Source organism: Elaeis guineensis, chromosome 7, assembly GCF_000442705.2.
Source record: "Elaeis guineensis isolate ETL-2024a chromosome 7, EG11, whole genome shotgun sequence".
NCBI classification, from domain to species: Eukaryota; Viridiplantae; Streptophyta; class Magnoliopsida; order Arecales; family Arecaceae; genus Elaeis; species Elaeis guineensis.
The window spans coordinates 102,839,835-102,856,284 of NC_025999.2; the positions used below are offsets into that span (position 1 = coordinate 102,839,835).

At 39.9% G+C, this 16,450-nt stretch overlaps 1 protein-coding gene across 1 annotated transcript in view; it reads right to left on the reverse strand.

The window, feature by feature from the left end:
• The window catches only part of LOC105047910 (uncharacterized), a 44,870-nt gene extending 28,562 nt beyond the window's left edge, over window positions 1-16,308 (reverse strand). The window contains exons 1-9 of the mRNA XM_010927041.4: window positions 16,156-16,308; window positions 14,837-15,033; window positions 12,480-14,756; window positions 10,744-10,819; window positions 7,771-7,893; window positions 2,050-2,302; window positions 1,497-1,946; window positions 1,234-1,419; window positions 797-1,090 (exon numbers count right to left, since the gene is read on the reverse strand). Of these exons, the coding sequence (XP_010925343.1) occupies window positions 797-1,090; window positions 1,234-1,419; window positions 1,497-1,946; window positions 2,050-2,302; window positions 7,771-7,893; window positions 10,744-10,819; window positions 12,480-14,756; window positions 14,837-15,023 (3,846 nt within the window). The 5' untranslated portion in view covers window positions 15,024-15,033; window positions 16,156-16,308. The remainder of the gene's footprint in view (window positions 1-796; window positions 1,091-1,233; window positions 1,420-1,496; window positions 1,947-2,049; window positions 2,303-7,770; window positions 7,894-10,743; window positions 10,820-12,479; window positions 14,757-14,836; window positions 15,034-16,155) is intronic.
• Window positions 16,309-16,450: the final 142 nt, after the last annotated feature.

Genomic DNA, 16,450 nt, shown 5'->3' on the forward strand with positions numbered 1-16,450 from the left:
CGAGCCCTCCGTACCGGTGCCAACCTGTTATTGTACCGGTATCGGGCCAGTTCAGCATACCGAGTGTTGGTACAGCCATCATACGTATACCAATACGGCAGTACCCAACCGATATGATACAGTATGCTCTATACCACCCGATTTTATATGGTACGGCAAACCTTGATTCATATAGTACGAAACAAGCCTAATTACAAATATTGTTTACAACAAAGTGGAAGAAAGAAATTTAGAAAAAATAAATCTATGAAATATCTTTATTGCTCAACAGATATGTTATTTATCAAGAAAGTTCAAAGTTTCAAGTCCGCTAACAGGAAAAATGTTTTGAGATGAACAGAAGTACAGTAAAAGTCACAAAGGTATAGGACACAAAAAAACATAGTCAAGAGGACAGAAAATATCATGACATAGAGAAATTCCAATAACACCAAATTGTCAGTCATACTGACCACCACCTCCGCTCCTGATCTTTTCTTTTGGGACTTGCACAATCCTACATATCATGCACATACTCTCTCTCTCTCTCTCTCTCTCTCTCTCTCTGTGTGTGTGTGTGTACGCGTGCGCACCACGAAAGGGGTGTATCCAACTAATAAGAGTGGGTATTTATATCCCCTTCTCACATATATTCTGTGTTTCACGAATTAAATCTTACACATCCATGAAAATAGCACCTATATGCCCATCCCATGTGTAGATATACAGGAGGATCACTACCAAGCATATCACTTCACATATCATTTTGGCAAAAAACCTGAAAGAGTTATTACAAAATAAACAACAAGCAACTTACACGATCAACAGTTCTTTGGTCCCATGCATCAGACCATGCAGCTGCACAAGCCCAGTACCCAGCATCAACACTATCTTCACAAACCGGAGAAAAGGCATGGCCATGATCAATATTTTCCCAGCAACCGATGACAACTCCATCGATATCACCACATTCAATGGTAAGATCGTCACATACATGAAAACTTAATATCAAATTTTCTGCTTCAGATTTAGTAACAGTTGTTGCAGCTTCACATATATTTCTCTGCTTCCCAAGAAATGTACCCCAGAAGCTACTGCTTGGATACAGCCTCTTTTCCACAGAAGGAGAAAAGTTTGTTCATTATGAAATTGAATAGCATTTTAGAAATTAAAGTAACAAAATACAACACACACACACACGTATTCCTGCATGCATGCATGTATATGTAATGCAGATGAGGCAACAAAGCGAACCTCAATAACAGAAATTCTCTCCAAAGTTTTCCATTCATGTGCTCTCAGGTATCCATATGATTTCATTTCCTCTGCAATTCGTGCCCTAAGTGATCTCCTCACAGTACCAAACAGCAATTCTCTAAGAACAACTTCTATATCTTCTCCCAGTCTTTGCAGTGTTGCCACCGCTAGTCCACTTTCCCCCTGTCAATCAAAAATCATTAGCCCATGGATCAGACAGGTGTCATATTCCTTTTAAAAAGACAGGTCAAACATTTTACCTTTAAAAACAGATCATAAGCAATAGCTCTTCCAACATCACGAATTTCACTGAAAGTATCGTGCGGTTCCTTGCCAGGCACTATTTGTCTCTGATGTTGAAGGTGCAGCTGAAGAACGGCTAAAGGGAGACGACCAAAGTGTAAAGCATCTTTGACAACAGTTTTCAGGTCAAAATTATCTACCGCCCAGCGAGCAATCATATCCTTGGGATTTTCCAAAGGAATCACTTTTGCCATCTCGACAGAAGATTCTATACATGTTAAAGCTCGATTGCCAGAGTCATCAAATGCCAACTCAGATGTCCTGAAGGCTGATCCTCCCTTAGTGTGACCTTCCGAAGCATCCAGCAATGCTGATGAGCCGGGATCAGCTATAACAACAGGAAAAGGAGAATCATCCTGTAGTACATCTGCATCCACCACATTTGCTGCATCTTTAGCATCTGCAAGCTACAAAATAACAACAAAATCATCAATCATTACAGAGTGGCCCAAAGGTACTTAATGGGTAGAACAACACGTCAACACCCCCATGACAAAACAAATATCATACCCCTTGACTTGGCCTTCTGCTTTTTGAAATCAATCGGCTCTGGAGGTTTCGAATAATCTCCAGAAAGTGAGACATCTCAAAAAGCCTTCTTGAATTGCTAATTTCATCAAACTCATGAGCAGGCAAATTTGGCTGCTGACAAGAAATTCTTAAATCTTTCTCAATGCTTAACATGGACTTTTCTTTTTTACGCTTTAATAGCCCATATCTTCGAATCATTTTCGTTGCAAACCGAGCAGCTAGAGCCAGCAACCTGCAATCACAGCCTGAACATGAGAAAATAAGGAAATATATACATAAACACACATACATATGTATGGCAGCATAGAAGAACCATCCCATGTTTTGACAGTTCTTTAAATAATTCCATTTAATCAGATCAGAATTCACCTACTACTGTTATATACAATTCTTTTTTGTTATCTTAGTGCATTGGAGGAACCATCAAAGCAGCCGGAATCACATTTACTGCACACTGGATAAGGCCCACTGTTTCTTGTTTAAGGAAAAAGGAAAAGGAGAGACTAGTGCACTTTACTCAGAGTGATCACACCCGACTTTCTCAATGAAGAGACATTATGTGGAACTCTTCTAGAAAAGAGTAATCTTCTATTCTATCAGATACTGTGGAATTTAGCTATAGCATTTTGCTTAGAACAATAATGTCAGCTTTTGTTTATGACATTTTCCTCTTTTTGGTCTGTAGTGCTGGACCTGCAGAAGCAGGGATTGTGATTGGACTTTTTTGTTTACCTATTTCCGTCCACAAAATGAATGCAAAATTACTAAAAGATACAGAAACAGCTATTTCAGTTTTTGTTTTGGCGAAGTTAATGTAACATTCTAGGTTAATATTTTTTCCCCCTAAAAATGAAGGTATGGAAATCCTATTCCCATTACAAATCAGTCCAGCTCACGCTAAGGGACACAATTGAGCTCATATCAATTTACACTACTTATCAATGAACATTCACCAAGATAGTTAACGGTATGTGTTACTGGTACATGGCATAGTGTTGATTGAGGAGGACAGAAATGCTAAATCAGAAACACGAATGAAAGCCTTCAAGGATAGCGGTCTGAAAATCAGTAGGAGGAGGACAAAATATATGGAATTTAATAATAATGAAAATAGAAGTAAAATTAAGGCCCCAAACAAAATTGATAGCCAAGAAAACAACAATCTGCTTGATTATAATAGGTTGGATTAAGTACACAAAAGAGTGGAGAAGTAGATTAAGCTATAGCTGATAAAATTAGAGCTAACCGGATGGAGTGGCGGAGCTTATCTGGGATGTTACATGGACAACACATGCATTGGCAATAAGGCCAAACCGGCAAGTAATAAAGGCCCATGCAAACATAATGAGAGTGGCAGATAAGAGAATGTTGAGACTGATTTCGAGGACAATTAGTAAAAATAAAATCAGAGACAAGCATATCGAACGATACAGAGGAATGACAACAGTGGAGCACAAAATGATACAAAGGATAAGATGGAATTCTTGGCATGCACAACAAGAACCAAAAAAGAAAAAGTTATATGCCAACGCGTCAAAATATAGAAGGAAAGAGTTCAGATAACATGAATGGAAATAATGTGAAATTATTTAGAAAAACCTTGTGCACATTGGTTGCTGATAATAGAGATCCATGGCAAATAGGGATTCATAAAACCAATCTCAAACACTTGAGACGAGGGTTGGTCTTCATGGCTATGGTTATGATTATTGGCTTGTGAGAAGATGCGAAAATTGCTACACAATCCATTATTCTTCTTAGAAATTTTAATTTTTTTTGATTTATTGTCTTCTTATATTTAATTGAAAAGTAAGACCATGTTGAAGATTCACCCCAGCAATCAAAAATTTAACTCACAAAAAAATGCCATTACCCAGTTATGGTCCTGGAAATCCGAGGTCCTAAAAGGGGCAAATCGGGAACAAACCTATCCCTTGGCCCTTTTTTGCACAAAGTAGCTGCTCTACGAGTTGAACCCATACCATTGTGCTTATCAGCCCAAGCATTTTCCATTGCACCAAGCAATGGCCCCTTAAATTTTAACTCAAAGCATCAATTAAAAAAATTCAATACAAAGAGAATGAGCAGTATGTCATGTGCTGTTATACTTTTTTTCAATTAATCTGAGAATGCAAATTAGGGAGACGACTTTGAAAGATAAGTATCTCCTCAATGCATTCCACACAACTATATGCATGATACCATATTTGCGACAAACAAGATTGGGAAATAAGTAAATCCGATGAAGGGCCACATTCATAATGGATGGCCCACTACAAGCAGTTCAGGTACACTCATGTGTCTAAAGTGGACCGTAATGCATATCTGCTGTGTATCCTTACCGCTTCTCATCCAAATATTAAATCACAGACGTCCATGCATTACATGTGTTGAGCTCTAACAGATGAGATGCTAAATCAGGGTGAACTCAAAAAGTTATTTGAATGATTATCTGCACATAACCTGATCCTGATTACATATTCACTTGGTGATCAATTGCTTGACATTTTATAATTTTAAACTTTCCATACAAAGGAATGCTGACATATGACAAAAGAAAAAGTCTCTGCATCATTATACAAAAGAAAGCTACCATATCACAAGACCAACGATGCACATTTGAAAAGACTTCAAGGAGAAAATCCATGCAGAAATCTACACAAACATATCCAGCATGTAAACTTGAGATGTCTAAACAACATTACATGCTGCTATAGCTTATTTCCCTAATATCTAACAATAAACACCATACTAGGTAATATTTATTCATTAATTCTTTGTTTTCACAACTAGATATACATTTAGATAGAAAAAAGAAAAGAAAATCCTGATTTATTTATGTTTTCCTTTTTTCTAGTTTAAGTCAAAAATAAGCATGGCAAAATCTAACCTGCACCAGCCAACCCCAACCCACCTGAAATAAATGGGTTTAGGTGGAGCCATTTTAAAGTTGGATGGTTTTGGATCACCCTGAAATCAACCCAATTATAAATGCATGGATTTGGGTTTACCCCATGGACCCAATGGGTTTAGCCCATTGCCCATCAAGACTCAACCAGCTTCTAGACCTAGCATGGTTGACAGTTCTCTAATTTTTTTCATATCATTCAAATTACTGAAGGAAAAAAAAAAAAGAAGGGATATAGCAATGTTTAGAACCCGCTGAGCCAGTCCGAACCCTTTTCATGGCCAGGTCATGGGTCCCCAATTTGACTGTGGATCAACTGTAGTTGAAGTGGTCTACACTTTTCCTCTTCCCCAATCTTCCAAAATCTAAATCCCTTTCTCATTCAGCCTGACAGAGAAGAACAAATCTTGAGTAGAGTAATAGAGAGGAGAGAAGAAGAAACAGAAAGTAATAGTGAGAAGATTTCTTTAGAGATTCTCGCTGCCCCATTCCCAAAAATCTAGTGATCTAGACTGGGACTCCTCCTTCTAGATCTAGACATGCACTCTCCTCACAAAATCTGAAGATGAGTACCATCTATTGATATTCACAGCCATCAATCATTGTCCTACCCAGGTTTGTCATTGTCAATCATCCTCCAGCCCTCTTCCTGCTAGATCTATCAATGATGACCATCCTCTGGCAACCACAACTCTCTCACCCCAAAGTTGCCAATGATCCTCTTACCATCAGGGTCAAGCAGCGAACGCTCTCCTCCCCAAATCTGGCACAATTCCTCCAAGATCAAGAGAGAGGAGATTGATGAGACAGCCCTCGATAAAGAGAAAAAAATATAGCAAGAGGGTTTTGAGCCGCTCTCTCTTTTTTTTTTTCAATATGATGGATCCGGTCCATGTAAAAGAGTGGTTGAGATGGCTTGAATGGTTAAACAGCACAGTCCAACAAGCTAAAAATGGGTTTTTGGCAAAATTCAAGTCATAGGATGATTCGAGGGTCTCAAAACACTAGGTTATAAAGAATTATGGATAGAACAGGCCATGGAATTTTGGAACGTGAGGTTGCACTCTAGTTTTATTCTAATTAATTGTTAAAACCATCCCAAATTGGATGAATCGGGCCATACCAACTCAACCAGCCAAGAATTGGAACAGTTTGGGCAGTTCGAAAGGTTTGGCACTTAAAAAAAGTCCCGAAAACCCGCCCTCCCTAAAAAAAAAAAAAAAAAAAGATTGCCCTGCTCAATCTCCCTCTCAAATGTCTCCTCACCCGATCCTAAGCCTCCCCACCATGGTTGCCTCACTCGAACTCCCTCTTGAATGCCTCCTCACCCAATCTCCAAGAAGGATTCCCAGGTATACTCCCAATCTCACTCTCTCCCTCTCTCCCCGCTCCCCCCTTCTTCTTTTCTCCGACCCCCAGGATTACAACTAGTGTTAGGGTTCTCTCTCCCCCCTCCCTCGCTCCATATCTCTCCTCCCCTCTACCCTCTCTCTCTCCCCCTCTCCTTCCCTTTCCTTCTCCTTCTCCCCCTCCCTATCCCTGTTTCAATACACTTTGCCACAGCACAGTACAAACCCCTATTGTACTATATTGATGGCTGATTAGTACGAATCACGGTGCTGGTTTGGTGAACATTATTCTAATTAGTTTATAACTATAGATACTAAATTTTACATTTATTATGGTTATGATCAAGATTCGCTGTGCCGATACTAAGAACCATACCGGCTGACTGGCAGTACAGTTCGGTATGCCTCCATGCCATTCCATGCCGAGCCTAAACCAACAGTAGAGAGAGTGGGAAAGAGGGAGAACCAGAGAAAGGAAAAGAAAGAGAGGTAAGGAGGGAGAGGGAGATGGCAAAGAGAGTGGCAGTGGCTGCCGGAGGGCCGCAAAGGCTTTCGAATGACCAAAGGAGCGGGGAAGAGGAAGAACCAAGAGAGGAAGAGAGAGAGAGAGAGAGGGAGGCTGGCAAAGGCCTCCAAATGGCTGGATTTTCCTCCCCAACCTCTAGTGAATCAAAACAGTCTTAATCTAGTGGAGATCGTGGAAAAATTTCTAGCCCTTCGACAGCCACCACCAACCTCCGCCCTTCTTCCACTCCTTCCCTCCCTCTCCCTCCCCCTCTCTTTTCTTCTCTCTGGAGAAGGATGCAGCTCCAGAAGCCTCGGTGGCTCTCCAATAGCCTACCCGACCTTTCCCTCTCCTTCCCTCCCTCTCTCTCTCTTCCTCTCTTTCCTTCTCACTCTTCCCATCCTCGTTGGTGTTTCATTTTGAATGTCGGAACTGTCTCGGTCAACTGCCATTATAGTTCGGCACGCTCCAAATAGGATGGTTCGGCAAACCTTGGTTATGATGTTTTATCTATAGTTAAAATTGATTTTGTTGTTTGTGATCTTTGCTTACCATGTTTTATTTTATGTTTGATTAACAAGTGAAAACTTAAATGATTGAGGGGTGGGCATGGGTTTATCCAAATAGACTAGTTATGGGTTTACATTTCCCATTCCAATTATAAATGGGTCAGGTATGGGTTGACAGTTTTATGACCCAAACTTTAGTATTTTACCTAACCAAACCCATTGCTACTTTTGTTGAAACTTGAAACATTGCAAATTACCTCCATATCCAAAGAGCTTGTCGTTGTTCTATGAAACCAACAGTGTTTTCAAATATCAGATGCATTCTTAAAGAAGCTACAGTAAGAACATGCACTTATCAGAGCAGCATGGTTTTTTAATAATAAACAGTTGCCTCGTAAATGAGGGGGGAAAAAGAAAAAGAAAACACACCTAGACGCCAAGGCTACCTCGTTATCACTTCCAGTCTTGCAAAAGATCCGATAAACAGAAGTGAATAACAATCTCAGGATGCCTTCTTCCGCCATATTGACATCTACAAGCATATCCAAAGACCTGTTTATCCATTAACGATGAAGATTCAGAACACCAACAAGAAAGATGAGGCCATCTGAAACTAGTCCATGAATTCCAAACTGCAGTAATATGATGCTTATTACTATGAGAAACAACAGTTACACCAGAAAAAACTATCATAAGCCAGCCCTTTAAATCTATATAAGAAATTTCTATATGATGCTTTTGCCATATAGTTGGACAATGGGAAGGAGTTTCTGGCCAGCACCCAATTTATTAACAAATCTTAAGAGGTGCAGGATGGACTCAAACCTAGGTCACTGGTAACAACTTGCAACAATCTCACTAACTGAACCAATTAGAACCCACTCTGCTGCCATATATTGAAAACAGTTCGTCTAAAGTTAGATGGCAAATGCTTATATGATAAAGCAGAAAATTTCTTTGTTCAGAAAATATGGAAAATGAGCAACTAGTACTGTTGATGGAGTAATAGGTACAAGTGCTGCCCCTTTAGCTGTTTTATTTGTGTGTTTTGTGTACAGAAGCATCTTTTAGGTGTGAAGAAATATGCATCCATACAAACAGACATAATTTCACTAGCATATTGCCATAGTGCCTTAACTTTCTGTTTTGGCAAGCTGAATTGAGCAAATCAACAATGAGAAATAAAGCTACCTCCTCAATTCTCAAGAAGAAGCAAAAAGGTGAAACACATTTAGGAAAAGCCAGCAGAGATAAACTAACAGGCAAATAGCACCTATCTCACTCTGCAATAAATTAAAAATAAGCAAACTCTCTCACTCCCTTAAGAAAATGATCTTGCAAATCCAAAATTCAAAAAAAATGGTCCATGCAAATATGCAATATATTAAATCCAAAGTCCTAGAAAATTTCCCTTGTCATGTTTGAAGCAAATCCACACCATAAAGCATGGAAACAGTCATCTATGTGTACACACACACACATATATATATTAAAATGGAGGCATCAGCCTCCGTCCGCCATGTGTCTATTTTTCCCCAATGCACCATCCACCACATGTAAGCCTTTAAAAAAAAAAAAGAAAAGAAAAATGAAGGTGAGAAAGAAATTGAAAAAAAGGAACCACTCGTCTTCCACCCTGCCTTCGCCCACTGGCTCCTCGATCCTCCCTTCCTCTGCCCTCGCCGCTTGTGTGCCGCCTGTGTGCCGCCAGGGTCATCTATCTTGCCAGCAGTATGGGCCCCAAGTACAATGCCGACATCTCCTGTTTCGCTGCCCATTGGAACCCCCACCTAGGCTCCTCCGCCTCGGCCGCCTGGGAGCCAGACGCTACTCCACCATGGCAGCCGCTTCAACCAGGAGGCCGTCGGCGCCCTGAGAGAGTACGACTGGGATGGGGAGCAGTGACGGGTGGTGGTGCCGAAGTCAATGTAGCCGAAGGGGGCAATGCAGATGACCAAGGCTGGGAGAGAGGTGCCGGAGTTCGAGTACACACCATGCAGCATCACCCACCTCCATGCCCTTGCCTCTCTCTCCCAGGCCTGAACCCGCACCACCTCCATCGTTGCCGCCAACCTCCACCTCAAGCCCTTTAAGTACCGTGCCCCGGGCAGCCTGGATTTGGGAGATCCTGGAGATGGAGGCTTTTGCATATTTTGGGAAGGAAGGGGAAGGGGGTTGGGCTAGAGAGAGGGGAGGTTAAGGGGAAGGACTGGTGGAGGGCTCTCTTGTTATAGGTGAGAGTGTGGGTGGAGGATAAGAGGAATTGGGTGAAGGTTAGGAGGAAGGAGAAGAATGTGAAAAAGAAAATGATGGGCATTGTGGAGAGAGAGAGAGGATGGGGGGGTTCTATTTTTCTTCACTACCAGAGGAAGAGAGAGGAGAGAAAAGAGTAGGATTTTAAGGGAAGAAGTTGGAGTGCTTTATTTGAATATTTTACTTAGTTTTCTAACTTGGGGTTTAGCAATAATTTATAGTTCAAAGTTTAAACGAAATGGGAAAAGCATGGGTTAAACTATATTTATCGAGCAGCTTACAAAAGAAAAATTATATTTTAGAGAGTGGAAAACAAAAAGCATGATTATTATGAGATTAGTGAATGATGTGTGAACTATTTCAAACTGTATTATTTGAGTTAATGGCATGTTAATTGCTTTAATGATTAAAACTTTGATGAAGAATGATTTTTGTCAAATCTAATCTATTTTCATTAGAGATGCAGACTACAGTGAGTAATGGGATGTTATAGAAAGTAGTAGTAGGTGTCAGTCTTTTGGAGGGAAAAAAAATGATGGTTTAGCTTGACATCATTTAGGTGTCAGACTTTAGAGAGAGAAAATAAATTGGCATTTTGCATGACAACTCTTTAGAGGTACATAGTGTGCGAGGGGGAGACTGAGGGGTAGTTCCTGTTTGGAATTTGAAACTCTCGATCCAAGCTTTGAACGTGACATCTAATATATTTAATATATATATATATATATAATATTAAAATAGAGAAAAACCTTAAATTTTAAAAAAAATAAAATAATTTATAAATAACTTATAATCTATATTATGCATAAAATATATTTTTTCTTATTTTTATTATTTTTAAATATATATAATAAATATTAATAAAATAATAAAATAAAATATTTTTTTCAAAAAAAATCGCATCCTGTGCATGGCACGGGATTATAAGCTAGTTAATGTATGAAAGATGAAACTTGCTCATCTCGAGGCTACAATAAAAAAGTAAAACATCCTGAACAAATAGCAATCTGATAGTATAACATTTCAAAGCTATCTCATCACACCTTGACTGACAGCATTACATAATATCAGGCATGTCATTAAAGCAGGTTTGCATAAAAATCTAAATTAATACAACTTTAAATTACAGAGCAAAAGACAGGATCTTACTGTTCTATCTCATCCGATTTTAAGAATTGCAATGCCAACTGCATCTGACGCACTCGAACAATTTTCAGGTCCCATCCTGCCATAAAATTGATTTTCCTTACCAATGGTGGGGAGGAATGTGAACATGTCCAAGCATGCATTGTATTTAGAAGGACAGAGATTATAGTTAATTCATGCTGCTGCGCATCACATTTGCATCATATTAATAGCCATATATTCAGTGAATAGAATATAAAGGGGATAAGCCTTTGTCACATAATTCTCAAGTAAGATCTAACAGTCAAAAGATAATGTGTCAATGGCATAAATTATCCGAAGTTGAAATGAGTATTAGTGAAGATGAATGCTGCCAAGGACAAAGATGAAATATAAAAATAACATTAATTCACATGAAAGAATCTAGCTAGAGCCTCCTAGCAAACTGTGAGTAGCTATATATTATAGTTGGATCAACACAGAGAAAAAAATAAATGACCAATTAACAGATTGTCATATAAATGTTAAGTCCCAGTAGTTACAGCCTTCTTCCACCCTTCTTTGAACTATTTCCAAGCCAATATAGGCTGTATGCTTCCAATGTGATGATTGAAATTCATAAGCATCATATTGGCATGGCTTGTGAACTAGTTTCAACTCACATTCCACCCATTAACTATATCCCCGTAATGGTAGGTCCAGGTGCAAATCAAAGAACCATTGCCATGAGATTCCAGATGCATGCTAGCAAAACATGGTGATTAATGATTATGATCAGTTTCCTCATGATAAACAATAATTTACTGGTCCACATCCACAGTAAAACACCTAAAAGATGAAGGTTATACCAAGGATCGTAAGAGTCTTTAATAAATCAGATTCAACATTACGACAACTTATAAGTACTAGGTACATGTTGATGGGACAAGTTCTGGAAGGCGATGTGGAACACCCTTCTAATAACATATACATCAATGGTTTTTGATAGCTTATGGACTAACTTTCAATTATGCAAAACATGAGGCCTGAATGTGTGAAAATTTCAATTTCTTACTATGAGCATTTGGTGGGGTGAAGAGGGGAGGGCGGGTGGAGGGGTGGGCAGGTTGAGGGGAGTTATTTAAGAATGTATTTTTGAATTTTTAGCATATCAGCTGACAGAATTATCCATGTCTCTGTGTTAGCACACAGCAGCACATGATAATTGTGCAAGATGGTATCATTTATTTGGACTAGGCCGATTTCCATTTAGAAAAAAAGTTGGTAATTGGCAGTTGCTGTGCATGTTATCAGAGTCCAACACCAAAAAATCATTGTCCATTCTCAAGCAACACTTATAGGGGAGTGAAGCAAAATTTGAAGTTTGACGCATAAGGTGGCTATGCTAAAGATCGAGGCATACACAATCATAGTTTGGTCTATAAAATCAAGGTTTGTAACTACCTTTGACATCTATCTGTAGTGTAGGCAAGAACATACAGTAGATGGCTAATTTTAAACATACATTGCAGACCAATAGATTGAATCCAAATGGCTCAGGACACTCAACAAACCCAGGCCACAATCAGGATCAAGCAAATTCTGATGGTCATGGTTCAGGGATGCTCATGTCCAGCTTAAGCCCCACAAACAAAGAACCCTATAAACAACCCTGGTTCTAAGCACAGCATTAAAAAAAGCAAAAGAAGCTATAGAATATAACAGATACATAAGATACAAGCCACAATAATTAAGCTTGTGTTGCAAACAATCATACTCACCATTCTCCAAGCAGATGTGCTCGGCCTCTTTAGGGCTTTCATATAATAGTACTCTATCCAAAACCTCTATTTGCCAAGGTCTGCACAGCTCTCTAGCTTCATTTATAGCCAAAAAATTCTTAACCTGATTATTGCCATCTGCAACAATACTTGGTTGCCAATACCTAATGGATTCTGCTGGAATGTCACCAGGTGAAATTGAAACTGATGGGAGAACAACAGAGAGGCCATCTTGGGAAACCAGATACAAACATCCTTGGAAAGAGCATCCAATCAACTCTCCTACCAAAAAATATTCTTTAGCTGCAGATACAAACATCCTAGTAGCAGAAGACCTTTTCGATTGCCAAAGGGCATCCAAATCTCTTTCATCAAGAACTGATGGAGCCACGTATAAACTGGTGTGAACAATTTTGTAACCATTCTGCTTCTTCTGATTACATTTAACAAGTCTAGTGACTCCAAAGGGTGAAAGGCAAACAGAATCTTCTCTGTTGGATCTGTCTATAGGAAGAAATATTCTACGCATAGGAGTCGAGGATATTTCAGATCCACGCTGAGATTTCCTCTGAACCTTTTTCTGTATAGCAGTACTAAAACCACTAAAAGAAGCTTTCATTTGACTTTCTTTGTTCTGAAAATGTTGCTTTCTTCTTTCCCAATGTCTAGAAAAATTACTCAGATTTATATTTGAAAAGCCTTCACCGGAGATATCGGAATTAAGTAAACCTTGATGACTGGAAAGATCAGATGATAAATTTTGACCACTTATATCACAACCAGCAACCTTCCAACCAGCCAATATGCCAAGATCAGAATGCTGAGAAGGCTGCATGGAGTTATTAAACAAATAATGCTTTTCTGAGATATAATCATCTGCACAAATTACATAAATCAATCCATATTCATCAAGAATAGCTAGGAGCAAAGAATGAGAAGCCACCATCAACCTCCTAAAAGTTCTAGGACATGTAAGGTCTCTAGTACAAGTTTCTCTTCTATGAACTTCACTTTGTCGATCAACTTCACCATCAATTTTTTCCTTTCTAAAAAATGTATCTCTGCCTACAGGCAACCCTGTATCTAATCCACAACTGTGTAACACATCAAAACGAGCAACGGGATTACCAGTGTTTGCACCCCAAATGCAGATCAAACCTGAAGCATTAAGACAAACAAGAAAGTTGTCCGCAAATTGAAAGTCCACCCATTCTGATCTCGGATCTACACCAGCATATGAACCTTGGAGGTCTACCATACAAACCCACTGCAAACCCCATGGGTGTAGCATAATAACCACGACCAAGGTGTTTCTTGTGCTTCCAAGATCATGTTCATGATTGTCGATCAATGCATGATCTGAAGATGACATGACTAAACCAACTAAGCGATGTGATGAACTGGAGAACACTCTCAAACATTTGTAAAAAGCATCCATACAACCAGCCATACACTCAAAACCTCTTTTTATGTCAGATATGGGTGCATTACCCAGAAAATCTTCTGCAATTTTGATACTTTGGTTCTCCTCCTTATCACTTGGAAGATTAGCACAAAACTTCAAGAATAACAAAGTACTATTATAAATGCTAAATGATACAACCTCTGCAGAACGAGGAAGTGATGATTTTGCAGGGAACCTGGCCAGATACTTACCACTGGAAACCTTGGTATCCAGTACAGTTAGAAAGGACTTTAGCCAATTTCTTCGCCTAACATTAGATGATTCCACATCACCAAATTCACCATAAGCATTTAACCTTCCAACATTTCCAAAATTCATGTTTCTCTCATGCAAATTTTCACAGCTGCCAGCACGCTCTTTTGACTGTGCGCTATGAGTGGACCCCCACTGCACCCACTTGCCTTGCACATCTCCAGCATCAGGCACAGATTCAAGCATTTGGGAAGTTTGATCAAGATAACGGAAAGCATGAACAGTAATGCCATCATCACCTGACACAAAGAGAAGCTCCCTAAAACCAGAGTCCTCATATACATTGTACCCATCCCCACAATGTCCCCAAGCCAATGATTTCACATTGGAGATAACAGGATAAGATTCAAAAGCTGAAGAACAATGTCCATGTAAAAAAGCAATATTTGATGACGCAATTTCTGAAGGTTTGGTCGGGCATGGGGCATTGTCTACCATGTCTGATGTATGTACAGCCATGTGTTCTGGATAAACAAAAGGTGACAAACTTGGTTCTTGAGAACCAGCAGAAGAAAACCTGCCTTCATCATCCGTCTTCATCAGCACACGCGGCCCTTTTCCTTAAAAGAGATGAGAATATACTGAGTAACACAAAGAGTGCTAAGGTGCAAAATAAAGGTAAAAGATATTCAAAAAATACCAGTAACTAGAGGAAGTAACAAGGCTTCACACTGATATGAAAGCAATAGTAGCAGCTCCCTTGTTGGGGAGATAAAAGCATCGCAAAATTCTGATAATTGAAGTTGAAAATGCAACTGGCTCCATTTTTGCAACTGCAATACAGCAGGACCATCTCCAACCTCACCACTGGAAGACGTAAACATCATTTGTCTCTACCTGCAATGCATTATGGAATCAGCAAGGGAGCACACATGCCTGGACTTGTGCACACACATCCATAAGAGAGGCAGGAGGAGAAAGCAAGGATAAAGCATACTATTGATATAGAACTGCTATACTCTTTAACAAAATGCAAACACCACTTCCTAATCATACCATGCTCTACACAAGTCCAATTCAGCAAGTACAGCAAAACATAGCAGTAATGAACTCTTCTTATATTTATATATCGTGATGATGGACTTCAGAAACACAAAATTAGCAAATTAACACGAGGCTTCTACGTCTTTTACATCTCTACTCCTTGAGGAAAGTGCTCGTGCTCACTCTCTCAAATCATTCTGCTTGGAACCCAAACTCTTTTTTTTTCACTTTGCCAACATCGAAAGTAAACCCAGTTACCTCAAATATTTTATATGAACATCCAGTGCATTCTATAGAACTCGTCTTATTAGGATTCTTGACAGCTTTTGCAGAATCACTGCAGAAACACAAGGATCAAGCAATAGCTTGAGTGGGTAAGGTCTAGTACGCACCTTGGTAGCCAGAAGTAATCTTTGGAAAAGTGATAGAACCCTAATTCCACGTCCGGAATCCAGTTCTTCAGCACAATATTTGTAGTAATTTATCGATAATACGCTTGTAGAAAAGCAAGTCGTGTTGGATTTTTTTTTCCTTTTTTCGCCTGAGTTCGTTGTGAGCTTGTTCTGTGCGTATGGTTTCGTTGTCTTGAGCAAAATTTCCACATGTGAAGATGGAAAGAGAAAATGGAAAGAACTAAAAACTGGGGAATGAAAGCAAGTTCATTTTCTTGACACTGTCGCCACCTCCACGAGCGGAGAAACGCAGCCAAAAACCATCGGCAACCAAACCATAACGGGATGAGGGCCATATACGACTCAGGTAAGCTCCTTAACTCCAAATAACCTTTCCTTGGACGAGAAGAGGATCGAATTAGGGTTTTGAGTTCCACCAGTCCAAGATTACAGATTGACAGGCGATCTCAATATTGCGTTCTAGGCCAATTAAGAATCCTACTTTTTCCGGTAATCAAAGATTCCTCTCGTTTTTGATATAGGAGGAGAAATAGAAAGATGGGAAGCGATAGGGCGGAAGTACCTCGGATGCCGACGCCGAAGATCGATGCCGGAGTTCGACTGGTTGGGCGGTGCAGACGTCGACGGGCGGCCGGAGCGCGAGTTGTTGGAGGAGGAGAAGAGGGCTCGTCTCAATCGGATCGGGGCGAGGGTTTGATAAGGGAGAAGGGGTAGGAGGGAGAAGAAAGAGCGAGGGAAGACGGGAAGGGGAGGGAGAGGAAGGAGAGGGTAAGAACCCAACCGAGCGTCCGGCTCAATCCTGCGGGGGGGGTTTTAACTCTGGCCGTGGTTCCGGCACGTGCTTGACGCACGTGGAA